Genomic DNA, 15,298 nt, shown 5'->3' on the forward strand with positions numbered 1-15,298 from the left:
TACACAGCAGTGCATTAAAGTCAGACATTTTAAAATCTGCTTGTTTAATTGGCTTACATCCGATAGTTTTAAAAAGAGCTAACAGAGGACCGCCGGGACCCTGGACCGCCGCGGAGCGACTCCTCCGCTCCCGCGAGCATCTCCCCGCTCGCCCGGGTCTGCCCCGGCTCCCTGTCCCGGTGAGAGATCCCGGCTCCCTGTTCCGGTTCCCTGCCCCGGCTCCCTGTCCCGGCTCCCTGTCCCGGTGAGAGATCCCGGCTCCCTGTTCCGGTTCCCTGCCCCGGCTCCCTGTCCCGGTGAGAGATCCCGGCTCCCTGTCCCCGCTCCCTGTCCCGGTGAGAGATCCCGGCTCCCTGTCCCGGTGAGAGATCCCGGCTCCCTGTCCCGGCTCCCTGTCCCGGTGAGAGATCCCGGCTCCCTGTTCCGGTTCCCTGCCCCGGCTCCCTGTCCCGGTGAGAGATCCCGGCTCCCTGCCCCGGCTCCCTGTCCCGGTGAGAGATCCCGGCTCCCTGTCCCGGCTCCCTGTCCCGGCTCCCTGTCCCGGTACGCGGCTGCAGGCTGAGCTCCGTGAGGAGCGGCAGTGCCAGCAGGGCGAGGGAGGAGATCGTGTCCCAGCATGGAGCGCTGCGTCCAGTTCTGGGCTCCTGAGCGCCAGAGAGACGGGGAGCTCCTGGAGCGGGTCCAGCGGAGGGTGACAAAAGGAATTAAGGGGCTGGAGTGTCTCTTATGCGAAAAGGCTGCGGGAGCTGGGCATGTTCATCCTTCAGAAGAGACTGAGAGGGAACCCCATCGAGGTCTGTCAGTGTCTGCAGGGAGGGGTCAGGGGATGGACCAGGCTCTGCTCGGTGGTGCCGAGCGGTAGGACACGGGACAACGGGCCGAAACCGGTGCACAGGAACTTGAGCAAAAGGAAGAACTTCTTTACCCGTTCGGGTGACAGAACACTGGAACAGATTTCCCGGAGAGGCTGCGTGGTCTCCTTATCCGAGATACTCAAGAACTGCATGAACGCGTTCCTGTGCCGTGTGCTCCAGGATGACCCTGTTCGGGCACGGAGGCTGGACCAGCTGTCCCGCCGTGGAGCCTCTCCAGCCTGACGCGTTCCGGGCGGCGGGACTGCGGCTGTGACTACAGCTCCCAGCGGGCTGCGCGGCGCCCGGGCGCTGCCGGGAGCGGCGGCAGCGGAGGCCGGGCGCTCGGTCGGCGGGATGCGGCTGTCGGTGGCGGCCGCCATCTCGCATGGCCGCGTCTACCGGCGCCTCGGGCTCAGCCCGCGGTCGCGCCTGGACCTGCTGCGGAACCTGGTGACAGCGCTGGTGCGCCATGAGCGCATCGAGACGCCCTGGGCGCGGGCCGACGAGATGCGCGGCTACGCCGAGCGGGTGAGCGGTGGCACCGCGCCGGGCCGGGCCGGGCCGGGGGGCGGCGGGCGGCCGAGGCACCCTGACCCACCGCCCCCTTCCTCACCCACCGCCTCCTTCCTCCCCACAGCTCATCGACTACGCCAAACGGGGGGACAAGGACGAGCGCGCCATGCGCATGGCGGATTTCTGGCTGACCGTAAGTAGCCCCCAACCCCGCATCGGTCCCGGCCCGCCGCGGAGCCGGGGCTGAGCGTGCCGCCCCGCAGGAGAAGGACCTCATCCACAAGCTGTTCAAGGTGCTGGCGCCCCGCTTCCAGCCGCACGCCGGCAGCTACACGCGGCTGCTGCAGATCCCCAACCGGGACGGGCTGGACCGCGCTAAGATGGCGGTGATCGAGCTGAAGGGGAACCCGCTGCCGCCGCTCGTCCGCCCGCGCCGCGACTCCGACAGGACCCTGCTGAACCAGCTGCTCAAGGGCTACCGGCAGGACGCGCAGCGGGCCCGCGGCACCCCCGTCTAGGGCCCCCCCGTGCCCCAGGGAAGGGATGGTGTGTGAGGCGGGCAGGCGGGCTGGAGGGCGAGGGAAGTTGCCATGGAGAGGGCTGCTGAGGGTCACCACTTGCTCCCAGTGGCTTGAAGATGACACTCAGCAGGAGAAGGAAATCAAGCTAGGAGCCGTGATGATTGGTATTTTCTGTGTAAATAAACTTTGTTCAGAAAGTCGGTTTGCTTGTACTTGAGTTGTGTTCAGAGAATCATTTAGGGCAGAAAAGACCTCCGAAGTTATCAAATGCAGCCTGTGACCACCACCGTGTCAACCAGACTATGGCACTAAGTGCTGTATCCAGTCTTAATTTTCATGTCTGCACGTATGATGTCCATGTCTCCACCACATCCTGGGCAGGTCCTTTTTGTCTATTCACCCCTTCTGTGAAGAAATTCTTCTAAATGTCCTAAGTAAACCTCCTCTGACTCGGCTTAATTCCTGTGCTTTTTAGTTAATAGCTTATTCCAGAAAAATGGATTTGCTAACCATGTGTTCTAGGAGCCAGTGTTCAGCATTTCAAGGTGGGAAGTTTGGTGAGAAATACGATACTTCTGCTGTTTAAGAAGTACTGAATGCAAATAAGATGGTAACACTGAGCTGAGTACTATAAAGAGACACCAAAAGAAACTTGTCTTATAAAGTGGTAACAAAGGCGTGAGTCATAGTAATCCAGCAAGAGCTTGACAGGCACCCCAGCTTCCAAGGCAGGATTGCAAGACATCTCTATTACTCTATTGTAACAAAAACGGGGAGTAGCAGAACTTTTTCAGATATAACTACTGAGCAATAAGAATCTTAATTTGTTAGCTTTGTCTTTAATTTCAGGCACAGCTAGTACTTGAAAGTCCTAGCTGTAACTTTGAAGTGAAAAAAAAAAACCAAAACAAAACTCAAACATAAAATCACAGGATGGAATACCCAATTGAAAAGGACTTCAATAACACCTGGCCCAACCTTTCTTGGCAAAACACAGTGGAACCAGTGTGGCTTCCTAAACTTTGTTGCATTTCTTCCTCCCAAGTTTCACAAATTTAAGGGATTTATACAAGTGGCCCTGTGTAGCAAGCTAATTGTATGGAAAGACAAAGAACCCCCATTATATATTCTCTCCTTGAGATACTTACCTCACATAGTACCAGTTCTGTTTTAATAAACACGAGTGAGAAATTAAGGATGGGTGGTACTGCTTAAGGAAGAAGAAAAAACAGTCAAACTGCTACAAGATCAGTCAGACAGACTTTAATCTTTTTGTTTCTAATAACCTTGAAAGTGTTCTCTTTGCAGTTGACTGTATTCAAATAGTTATTTTCTGAACCAAACTGCTGCACAACTTCCACATGATTAAAAGTCTATGCTGAGGCTTTAACAAAATACCAAAATTCCTTTAAAAAAACATTTAATGAGGGAAAGCAAGTCACACTCCCATTTGTTTGACTTTAGGTTATCTTGAGTTTTACTAAAGTGCAAAAAAGCTAGAAGCTTCTATGCTAAATTGGGGGAAATCCTTGATACGTGGGGGCTTTTGTGCACAAATGCCTTTTTTTGCAGTATCTGTGTGAACATTAGGGCAACTAACAAAGCATTCGTAATCTCACAAACAGTGTGTAGTCCTCAATCCAGTGCTACTATATGTCCCTGAACATTTTTATAAGATTGTGGAAGCTTCTGTCACGAGGGTGGTTGTCCTGCCAGTCTGTCTTGTACTCGGTTGGGTCAGGCTTTCAGCTGCCTGCAGAGCAAAACAAAGGGGAAATTCAGTTAATGTGGGAAATCTGTCCTCATTATTCCCTTGTGTCCTGGCTGCCAGGGTCAGGCTGCTTCCATCACCCTTATAACCACACACAGGGTCAGTGGTCACTTCCATGTCCTGTCCTCCTCCACCTCTGGAGCCTGGATGCCCACCTGACTGCAGCTGTGAGACTCCAGTACCAGTCATTGATCTCTTGTTGGTTGCTGGACATCAACAGCAGTGTCTTGTGTGGAAAGGAAAGCTGAAAAACAAGCAGAATTTGTGGCATTCCTTGCCAAGGCAGCAGCTGCAGTAAAAGGAAAATCATCACCACTGAATTCAGTCCCTGCATGCTGATTTTTACCCTCTTTCTTCCCACAGAGAAAAATTTAATATTGAGTGAATCCAGAGACTGTTCAGTACAGAACAAGTGCCAGTCTTGTCCATTGTTTCCAGTCAAAGTTGACAGCTCATTCTGACCTGTTTGGAGGTGAGCAATTAGAATTCTCGGCAGCTCATCCAGTTTCCACCATATTCCATGTCCCTAGGGCTCCTTCCACTACCATCATCTACAGGTCACAGCTTGCTCAAAGAGTTCTTTGTCACAGCTCACAAGAAAAGAGCTAACACAGCCCCAGGTGTAACCTTGGAAGAGCTGACTTTTAAACCCCTGCAGAAGGGGGTTGTAGAGAGAAGACTGGTCCCTGTCAAGGAATCTGCAGCCCTCAGGGAGTTGGATGCACAACATCTGTTGCAATAACATCCACATCTTTTTCATTCTCTGTTTTTCTATGTGTTCAGTCTGTAATCAGTGTAATTCATTGTTACACGAGTGTGGGGCTGTCCCCCAGACCTGTGGCATGATGAGGGCATGTCAGAGTCCTGGTGGAGCCTCCTCACTGAGCTAAGTGAAGCAACCAGCAGCCTGTAACCCCAGAGTGTGCAGGAGGTGCCACTCCACGAAAGGAGAAGTACCTGCATCACTCAAGAAGGGAAGGGTTGTCCTAACTCAGACTTGCTCACTGCATTTTATCACCACTGCCATCATCTCGGTCCCTCTGCTGCTGAGACAGCTGAAGACCTGCTTACAGGGCTGACTCCACTGGCACTTCTGCCTGGCACAGGTGGGAAGACTTACACTGAGGAGCCCTCCCTGGCTCCACGTGTGGCCCAACACTTTATCCACTGAGCACTGGTGGAGCGGGTAGACAGCCTGGCAGGACAGTTTGTTGGAGTTCAGCAGGTGCAGCGGGTGGCAGGGCTTCGCTGCAATGAGGATATCAGAGAACAGGAAGAACATCCTGCGCTTCAGCTCTTCTCCCTTTGCAGGCACCACCAGAAGCCAGCCTTCCCGGATATACCAGCGCTCTGGGCATGGAAACAGAGACAGCTGTGAGAGCTGAGGGAGGGCAGGCAGGAGTAAAAAGGATGTAATGAGACAAACAGGAATACGGGGTGAGCCACCCTTGTAAGCTGCCGTGTTCTGCATCAATTCCAGCCACTAGAAGGCACTGGATGGCAGCTGGGTCCGGCCCACCAGCACTTATAGCACCCATGCAGAAGCAGAAACCAGCTCAAAACATTTAGTGTATGAGGAGCAGCTGAAGTTGTTATAAATCTGCTATTTTAACTAAGAGGATATTATCATATGCAAGTCTGTTTAAAGTGTCAGAACAAAAACACAGTTTGAGAACAGTATGCATACCTTTAAATTAACATAAGCCTTCAGAAAACACAACATAAACTATCTCAAATTGTGTTACCCACTTGTTTGTCATTAGTGGTATAACAGAAACTAGCTTCTGGTTTGAAAACTTACCATTTTTTCCTTGTTTTGTTTGTGTGTGCTAATAAAATAAATAAGCTCAAAAAACCTCCCCAAAGCAAAACAAAACCATATTTCACAGATCATCTAACTATATACAGACCTACAGTAGCAAGAAAATACCAATTGCAGATTACTGTTCTAAAGAGAAGGCATGAAAGGAGATAGAAAACGAGGAAGGTCTGCTTCGGCAACCTTATCAACCTCTCTTGCAAAACAGAGCCCAGTGTCATCCACCTATGAAATTAATTGTGATAAAAAAAGAGCAAAAGAAAGCAGGAGGGAAGTAATCAAAATAATTTGATAAACCTAGCTGTAAGCAGCAATTAAAAATTAATAATAATGAAATAAATAAAATAAAGCAGGACTTCTTACTAAGATTATTGTGGAAGATAGCCATCAACTCATTGGAATTATAAGGACACCTGCCAGGAAGATTATTTATAAAACTGTAAATCCATAACAAGGTATTGCCACCTGATCTTGTTTAGGAAACATCTGCCAGGGAATTTCAGCCACTCTTTCATGCCTTAGCTTCTGCATGAGCTATAAATACCTTTTAGAATAAAAATACAGTGGATTTCATTGTAGATTGTGTCTTATTTGAATGCAACAGTCACAAAACAAAGAAGCAAGTGAATTCCTGTTTAGCTTATTCCACTGGAATCACTCCTCTTACCTGAATAAGAAACTGAGGAAGAGAAGAGTGAGGAGTCAATCCAGGTTTATAAAAACAAATAGGAAGAAAGTGTCAGAAGCATGGGGCTGGGCTGGGAGCTGCTTCCCTCAGGCTATGCTGTGATCAGACTCACAGACATACAATCTGCCCAGACTGTACTGGAAGTCTTGGAATACAGATCCATGCCCAGGTGTACAAGTTCTAGGAAGTTGTTGTGAAAGAAGGGCAAGAAACTATCCCAGGGGAAGCTCTGGATAACAGAACAATGTGCTCAGTTAAGGAGGCAGTTCTGGCTGATACAGTATTTGTCCTGAATATGGAAGGCAGCAAGAAAAGCAGGGTCGCCTTAGTGGGAGCAGGATATCTCAGAGACACTGGAAAATGAGAGATACCCCTCTCCAACACTCCCCCTTTGTTCTGAACCCACAGCATTTTGTTTTCTCTCATGTTCCTTCCTGGCAATAGGACACAATCTTAACTGTCCTGCAAAAGCTATTTTGTTTCTGGAAAGCTGGCCCAAAACTAGCAAGCGCCAGCTGCCTCTTACATTTGTGCTTCTCATATCCAATGATAATTATGTAACTCCAGCCAATGGAAAACATGACTACAAGAATTCTCTGTCCTAGATAATGGAAATGCCTTTACTGACCCTCAACACTTATCCTACTATGTCTAGGAATTTTCAGAGACCAAAATAATCGGTGGACCAAGCACTTTGACAATGCCCATCTTTGGTCTAGTTATACTGCTTTGGGGTGTTTGTTTGAACTAATGTTTGTTTGTTTGGGGTGTTTGTTAGAACTAATCTTATTAGTTCTAACATTAATCTGGATAACTGATTGACCTTTTTACTTACACACTAGCCCAAGCGTGCCCAGGCACCCCCACACATGCTTCTGCTCAGCATAATCAGAGCATACCTGTGTTAGCTCCCTTTCACCTGGCAGCACCAAATATTCTAGGGACAGGAAAGAGAATTGAAAATTAATCTGCCCATTGATTGAGCATCTTTGAGAATAACCTCTGATAAGTAAACTTTGTTCTACCTATGCTGGTTTGGTTGGGAAAGAGTTATCTTTTCCCATAGCGGCTGGCTGAAACCACCATTGACACCACAGGGATCTTTTGTTTATTTCTGTGTAGGCACTGCTCAGTGTCAAGGTTCTTTTCTGCTCCTCAAGCCACAAGTGAGGAGACTGGGAGTGCACATGAATGTGGGAAGGGTCACAGCTGGGACAGATGATCCGAAATCCCCAAAGGGACATTCTATATCATATGGCATCATGTTCAGCCTGTTATGTTGGGGAAAGAAGAAGGAAAGGGGGGAGTTTTAAAGTGCTGGCTCTTGTCTTTCCAGGTAACTACAATGTGTGGTAGAGCTCTGGTCAGAGCCCTTTCCTTGGAATAGCTGAACACCTGCTTTCTCATGGCAGATGGTGGATGAATTCTTTGAATGGTTTTGCATGCAAGAACAGCTTATGCTTTACTTGTTAAACTCTCTTTATCTCAGCCCACGAGCTTTGCCTGAGTTTTTCCCCATCCCAGTGGGGAAAGATTTTTTCATCCAAAATCCACACGTTAATTACAACTACATTGACAAGTGCCTTGAGGTTCTTGCATTAGAGACCTTCACACACAGTGACTTAACACTCCTCTGCAGCTGCAGCACTGTGCCCGGATAACCTCTGCAATAGCAGAGTAAAGCTACAGGTGAAACTCCAAATGACCATCTCATAATTGCTCAGACTGGGCACAGTTCTCACAATATTTCCTACACAGCTCAGAGGGTGGTCTGGGCATGGAGAGCACCCAGTCACATAAGAGACCTATCCATTGAAATGTTCTTACATGCCAGTGACTGTGGCTTTAACTATCCCAACAATCAACACAAGCACAGTGATTTCTGGCTCAGTTTAACCATGCAGATAAAAGAAAATTCTTCATATGAAGGGTGAGTGCAGAATGCCATTAATCTTGTAACTTAATGTGAACAACACCACAGTTCTTGTGCCTTTGACACTCAGGAACCTGTGATTCCTGCAATGGAGAAGGAATAATGCCACTGCTTACACTCAGCCAAAAGAATTTAGTGTCTCTCTTTCATTCCCACCCAGGACTTACACTCCTAACTTTCTAACCAGATGTCATCAGCTTCTCCTATCTGAATGTCAGGCAATTAAGCTGTTGCTTACCCTAACTCAAAAATTCTTAATTAAAAAAAAAAAAGGAAAAAAGAGCGCTTGAATTAGTAGTCATAGTCCTTTATCACCTATCTGGAATTTGGGCAGAGGGGGAAAATTGGTTAAAGTGAGTTGAGTCAGAGATGAAGGAGAACATATGTACACGTATCTCAGCATGGCAGAAGAAAAACAGAGTTGTCAGTAAGACCCACCTGCAGCCAAAACCCGAGTCTTTTGTCCTTTGAGCAATTTCTGAACCCGAAGAAGCTGCAAGGAGTTCTCTCTCTTATCAAAGATGTCTTGGACCCAGTGAGATACCTCACAAACAGATTTCACAGTCTCTGAAATTACAGCAGCATACTTTGAAGTTATCACAAATGAATGTGTATTTCACCTTATTATACATCTTGCTAAGAAAAGACAGCATGAAATTAGGAAGAAAAGTTTTAAACCAAGTATCAACAACAGCTTATTCAGAAATTTCTGTGAAAGATTGGACTAGAACACCTCCAGAGGCCTCTTTCCAACTAACAATTTTGCAGTTCTAGAAAACACTTGCCAATGAAACATCAGAGAGAGGACTAATTTCCTGGATTTGGAAGCAAAAACAGGAAAATGCCCTACAAGTGGTGTTAACTGGTTGTAAAAACCACAGAATCATTTAGATTAGAAAAGACTACTGAGATAACTGAGTTAACCTAGGATTGAATACCTACTTGTCAAGTAGACATGGTACTGAGTGTCATTTCTTGAACATTTTCAGGGATGGTGACTCTACCACTTCCCTGGGCAGTCCATTCCAGTGTTTAACAACCCTTTCCATGAAGAAATGCCTCCCAGTGTCCATTCTGAACTTCCCCTAGCACAGCTTGAGGCCATTTCCTCTCGTCCTCCTGTTGCTTGTTACCTGGGAGAAGAGGCAAATCCCCAGCTGGCCACAACCTCCTTTCAGGTACTTGTTGAGAGTGCTCAGGTCACCCCTTTTCTCCAGACTAAACACCCCCATTTCCCTCAGCCATATTTCACAGCACTTGTGCTCCAGACCCTTCTCCAGCTCCACTGCCCTTCTCTGGACTCGCTCCAGCACCTCAGTGTCTCTCCTGCAGTGAAGGGCTCAAAACTGAACATGGCATTTGAGGTGTGGCCTCACCAGCGCCCGGCACAGAGGGGCAGTCACTGCCCTGCTCCTGCTGCCCACACCATTGCTGATACTTTCAGGATGTCCTTGGCCTCCTTGGCCCCCTGGGCACCCCCAGCTCATGTTCAGCCACTGCTGACCAGCACCCCCAGGGCCTTTCCCACTCAGCAGCTTTCCAACCACTGTCCCAGCTGGAGCTGCAGGGGCTGCTGTGACCCAGGGACAGGAGCCAGCACTTGGCCTGGTTGAACCTCACACAATTGGCCCGGGCCGTGGATCCAGCCTGGGCAGATCCCTCTGCAGAGCCCCCCTGCCCTCCAGCAGATCAGCACTCACACCCAGCTTGGTGCCATCTGCAAACTGCCTGAGGGGGCACTTGATTCCCTCATCCAGATCATCAATAAAGATAAACAGGACTGACCCTGATACTGAGCCCTGGGGGACATTTCTAGTGACTGGATATAGCATGAAGGTCACGAATTATCCTAGAAAATTGAGGCATGTTACCAAGAGAGTTAGAGAATGGTTTGGGTTGGAAGGGATCTTAAAGATCATCTTGTTCTAACCCACCTGCCATGGGCAGGGACCTTCAAATACATCACATTGATCAGGACCATATCCAGCCTGGCCTTGCACTCTTCCAGGAATGGGGCATCAGCAAATTCCTTGACCTACCTGTTCCCGTGACTCACAAGCAGCAGAATATAAAAAAAACCAGCTGCTATTTCTCCAACCTAAATATTAGGCCATTTTCACAGGCAGTTACTCCATATTTTTATTCCTAACATGTTCTCAGAGACATCTTGATCAAGATGGAGAAGCAAAATAATAATGCACTAGAACCCCAGAGAGAGAGGAAGATTTTTTTTTTCCTTTGGAACCAGGCAGTATTTGGGAGTCAAAATATTCTTAGCAGGAGTGTATCATTGATCAAAGTGCCAGTACTTACTTGTAAGTTTCTGGTACTCAGCAGTGTCTGGGTTGGTGTTCTCCAGCAGGTCTCTGAAGAAATGCTTGTACCTGAGGTGGAGAGAGCAGGTTTAATTCACAAGATACCAGGAACAGCAGCAGCATCTCCTGTTAGAACAGCATAGTGAACAACACTCAGCCAGGAGACAGAGTAAGCCTAATCAGGCAGTTTTGGTCACACTTCATTCATTCATTTTATCATCAAATGTCTCAGCTAAAATAACCCAAGTATTTTGTACATCTGCAAACCTTTGGGTTTTCCTGGGCATCTAATAGAAGCAGACTCACAAATCACTTAAGATCATGAGGCTATCTCAGAACTCATATTTTGTTATTGCCTTCAATAAGAACAAATTTCTTTTTGAACTATCTATTTTAATAGTATATGAATGGTAGTATTCATACCATATTTCCTGCCCACACAAGAAAATAAAGGCATTTCTATAAGAACTAGGACCCGCCTTTTTCTTTTTTCCTTTCCAGTCTTTACTGGAGAGGATAAGATCTCTGCAAATGCTTTCTCCCAGTAAAGTCAAACAGAAGGAACTTAACAGAGTCACAAACTGGCAGAACTCATATGACCTAGTGCATATGTTAAAAGAGTTTTAAAGACATTTGAACATGATAGAACTGATTAATGAAAAAAATTAGACTTTCTATCAAAAAGCTCATACTTTTCCAAACAGTTGGACAGCAACAAATATACTGCTGTTTTGCAAATTTAAAACAATTATCCAAAGAATTACAGTAAAAACCCACCAATCAGTTTCATGTTTAGTTCTGCCAAGCTGATTAAAAACATTACATAAAGTTACACGAAAGACTGTGGTTTCTGATCTCTCCAAGTTATTTTCAAAGAAAAGAGGTGCTCAATCTCTCACGTTTGCTTTAGTGTAGATAAGAGCATGGTTGAAAAACAGCTACTGGATCTATAGCAGCAGAATCTGCGTTCCCACCATTATTACCCACACACCCTCCCCGGGAAAGGGCTGCCTATGGGTGCATGCAGCACTCTCCTCAGCCAGTCAGACTGGCTCTTCAAAGGGGAGATGATCATAGAATATCCTGAGCTGGAAGGCATCCACAAGGATTATCAAGTCCAATTCATGCCTCTGCATTTTTAAGACAACTCTAAAAATCACAAATATCCAATGATGTTGTCTAAACATTTCTTGAAGACTGGAAGGCTTGGTGCCTCAAGAGGGAGATACAGCAATCCTGAGTGGATCTGTCCAGGCTCAGACAAAGGTGATAGGCACCATATCTGTGGAAAGCATGCGGCCCTGATAACCACATAGGAAAGAGAAGCTCTCCTTCACTAATCTCATTTCTCTCCAAAAAGAACCATCTCCAATAGTCACAATGCTCCAGGTCAGCAATCTGCATAAAAATGGAGCAAAAGCATTGCTGGCAGAGACCACCACTTCTGCAGCATTTCAGTCAGCTTGTTTTCATTCAAAGCCAAACTTCAGTAGCCTACTGAGACAGCAGAAAGCATCCAATTCTATCCAAGAGATAGAGGAGGGAGCCAGGGCTAAACAAAACTGCCTTCCTGCATCATCTCCCATCCATGTACACTGATTCCACTTTACAGGCACATCCTTAGGTCTGTTTCATTGCTATCTCTATGCTCTGATTTTGAGACACAATAGGCAACTTTCCTTTTCATAGAAAAATATGATACAATACTTTTTCCCTTCTTATGCTAATCCCTTGAAGACTCACAATTGCTTACTTACTGGTGCAGCCTCTGCAGGGGCAAAGGAAGCAGATCCTCTAGCTGCCTCCCTTGAAACTGAGGTCGAGTCTCCTGGAGCTTCTTAAACCGACGGAATGACTTATTTTTCCTCACTTGCTCCTGTGTGCAGCAAAAAAGGGATTTAGCTTTGAGACTACAGAAAGAACTATGTGCCCTAGTATGTACCAGAAGCTGGAACACTTCAGATTAGAGTTTAGGACTCCAGGCCCACAAGCATCAACTTCTTTTGTGGCTATGAGCAAGCCATTGCCTTTCTCCTGATCGTTCATATCAATGGGTGTGATCTCTCCCCTCCATACATGAAATTAAAGAAAAAGAGAAGGTTGACTCAGTTAGGAAAACAAGGAGTGCACTTGTGGCTTTTTGCCATGCCTTTCAACAAAAAGCAATGCACATCTGCATTCCTCTCACCTTAAGACAAGTATCCAAAAAGGCTTTTCCTCTTGGAAAATGAAAAGCATGAATACATGCATGCAAAGAGGGAAACATCCTTGTACATTCTGTATCTGGGAACAAGCACTGACAAAACCCGGAGTTAAGTGGTTTAAATTCCAGATACATCTGTCACGACTTTGGAATGAATGAATGAATGAATGAATAAATAAATAAATAAATAAATAAATATTCTGCAGAAATTAGAAATTTCTTGAAAACAGGTTGTATTTGAAGACATAAGTGGGAAGGAAAAAATGGTCTTCGACATAGAAAAAAAAATGTGAAGGAAGAAGAAATCCCACTACTGGGATACAGTTGGTGGTAATGGGAAAGACTAGGAGACCTGACAATTCCTAGAAAGAGATCACTGTATCATAGAGAAAGTCTGGAAACTTTCTATACTTGCCAGTTAGGAAGGAGTGGGAGTAAATACAGAACACTGTTTCAGAAAGCAGTGCTCACCATATGCACATACATACACAAACACCTGAAAAGGCATCAGAAATTTGAAGCTCTAAGTAGAGAAGTTTTCACCATTTTATTGTGGAAGAAAGCCAGGATTTCATCAAGCCAGAAAAAGTAAGAAAACTGATCTCTCCAGAGACAGAAAACAAATGGAAAGATGTGGCAGATTCACAGAATGAAAAAAGAGAAGCCATACGAAGACTAAAGTACATATTTACCTTCAAGGTTTTATTTGCATGCTCCAAATTCTCAGCATAGTGGCCATAAAGATCCAGACTCTGGCAAAAATTTTCCAGTCCTGGTCCCAAATTCCCTTTCTCCAGGTGAAGTGACAGAACACTGGGCACAAGGAGCAGAGATAGCTTGTGAGGGATACATTACTGATGGCATTTTCACAGCTCCTTCTGATTCCTTCCTTTGCTGACCTGCCTTTACCATTCTCCACCTCATAGCCAGTTTCTATACCAAATTTGTGCTTGAAGGTCAGAGAGTAAGCACAGAACACCTTGTGGAACAGGCATACTGAGTTTAAACCACTGTCTAGTAACTGGGCACCCAGATATGTGATACAGATCAGGAGTTGGCTGGGGACACCTCCAAGTGCCACCAAGGCCAGCAGTGCTAGAAGTGAATGCCTCTTTTACAAGGGGTTAGCCTTATTTCCCCAAATCTTACTTTCTCATCAACAGAGGGTCCTCCCAAAATAATTACAGGAATTCCATCCTATGTCCACTTACTGACTGGCTGAATATAAGGACTCCAGGGGTCCAAATATAGTTTCCAACACAGCAGGCTTCAGCGTCCCTTTGGCCTTTAAAATTGTCACAAAGTACTAAGCAGGAAAAAAAAATATTTCAAACAGGTAGCATTCACAAATCATCATAGAATCACTCAATGGTTTGTATTGGAAAAGATCTTTAAGACCACCTAGCTCCCCCCTCGGCAGAGACATCTTCCAAGCCCCATCCAAACTGGCTGCTCACTTCCAGGGATGGGACATCCACAGCTTCTTTGGGCCACCTGTCCCAGTGCCTCGCCACCCTCACAGTAAATGACTTCTCCCTAACATCTAATCTAAATCTACTGTCTTCCAGTTTAAAACCATTCCTCCCGGTCCTATCGCTATGTGTCTGTGTAAAAAGTTACTCTCCCTCTTTTTTATAAGCCCCCTTCAAGTATTGGGAGGCTGCAAAGGTAATTAACCTCTGAGGTCACTCAAACGCCACTTGTGGCACACAGCAAAAGCCAGAAGTTGCAGCCTGAACACTCTCTGGCTTGGAAAACTATCAAATATTGTGACTGTCTACCTAAGATATGCACCATCAGACATAAGCCTTACTTGTAGCTCTGACCATAACTGTGAACACATGGCACAGTACCACAGCACTGAAAATAATTTATTTCAGTATCCTCCAATGCATCTGTTTTTCACCATCTTGTTCATAATTTTTTTCTGTGTCCCTACATTTCATACATCTCAGGCATCTTAGGGCGAGCACCCTATTCAATCAAATTTTATGTCTGTGTAGAGGCCAAGGCCAAAAAGCCAAACCCATGAGCTATTGAATATTACAGAGGAGGTAAAAGAAAAACAACAAAAAACCCTTTCAGCCCCAGCAGGTGTCCCAGGCATTAGGGATGTACCACAGTCTTGCTCTTGACCCTTCCCCATGGCAACATGAATAAGTATGTGCTGTCTGGAGGCACCCCCATATCAGAAGGGGCAGAAATACTCACTGTGAGCACCAAATCCAGCTGCTCAAGGTATTTGTGTTCTGTTTCCAGCAGCTCCTTGGCTGTCCTGCTGCGCTTTCTCTCCCAGCGAGCCCGCTGGTCTTCCACAGTGTTTGCTCCAACCACAAATGGCAGGGATGAGGCACTCATGACAGAGTCAGGGTTGATGCACAGGGAGGTAAAGGATCCTGGAGAGCCAAGCAAGATGGGCACACAGCAAAAGAATAACGTATGTTGCAGGGCAGGATTCTGAGCTAAAAACTCAACACCTTCCTAGGAAATAAGGACAGTCAGCTGCCAGCAATGATTATTAACAATTTCCTTTTGCATTCCCTCCTGTAGGCACAGAGGCCCTGTCTCAAACAGAGGAACACCAGCAGGGAGACCAGGCTGTGAAAGCAGTAGCAGTATATGATGATTCATCTGCAAGCAAATCTCAGTGCACAATCCCACGTGCAAACCACTGCTTCCTG

General features: G+C 46.5%; 2 protein-coding genes across 2 annotated transcripts; one reads left to right on the forward strand and one right to left on the reverse strand.

The window, feature by feature from the left end:
- The first annotated feature begins 1,160 nt into the window (after nt 1-1,160).
- On the forward strand, nt 1,161-2,090 carry MRPL17 (mitochondrial ribosomal protein L17). The gene is made up of 3 exons (XM_058043971.1): nt 1,161-1,382; nt 1,492-1,560; nt 1,631-2,090. Exons 1-3 carry the CDS (start codon nt 1,209-1,211, stop codon nt 1,883-1,885), a joined length of 498 nt encoding a protein of 165 aa, XP_057899954.1. The 5' UTR covers nt 1,161-1,208; the 3' UTR covers nt 1,886-2,090.
- Nucleotides 2,091-3,625: 1,535 nt separating this feature from the next.
- On the reverse strand, nt 3,626-14,975 carry ARHGEF39 (Rho guanine nucleotide exchange factor 39). The gene is made up of 9 exons (XM_058044567.1): nt 14,829-14,975; nt 13,829-13,923; nt 13,310-13,430; nt 12,172-12,290; nt 10,413-10,483; nt 8,538-8,666; nt 4,780-5,009; nt 3,815-3,903; nt 3,626-3,641 (listed from the first exon to the last, which is right to left on the reverse strand). Exons 1-9 carry the CDS (start codon nt 14,973-14,975, stop codon nt 3,626-3,628), a joined length of 1,017 nt encoding a protein of 338 aa, XP_057900550.1.
- Nucleotides 14,976-15,298: the final 323 nt, after the last annotated feature.

Source organism: Melospiza georgiana, chromosome Z (assembly GCF_028018845.1).
Source record: "Melospiza georgiana isolate bMelGeo1 chromosome Z, bMelGeo1.pri, whole genome shotgun sequence".
NCBI classification, from domain to species: domain Eukaryota; kingdom Metazoa; phylum Chordata; class Aves; order Passeriformes; family Passerellidae; genus Melospiza; species Melospiza georgiana.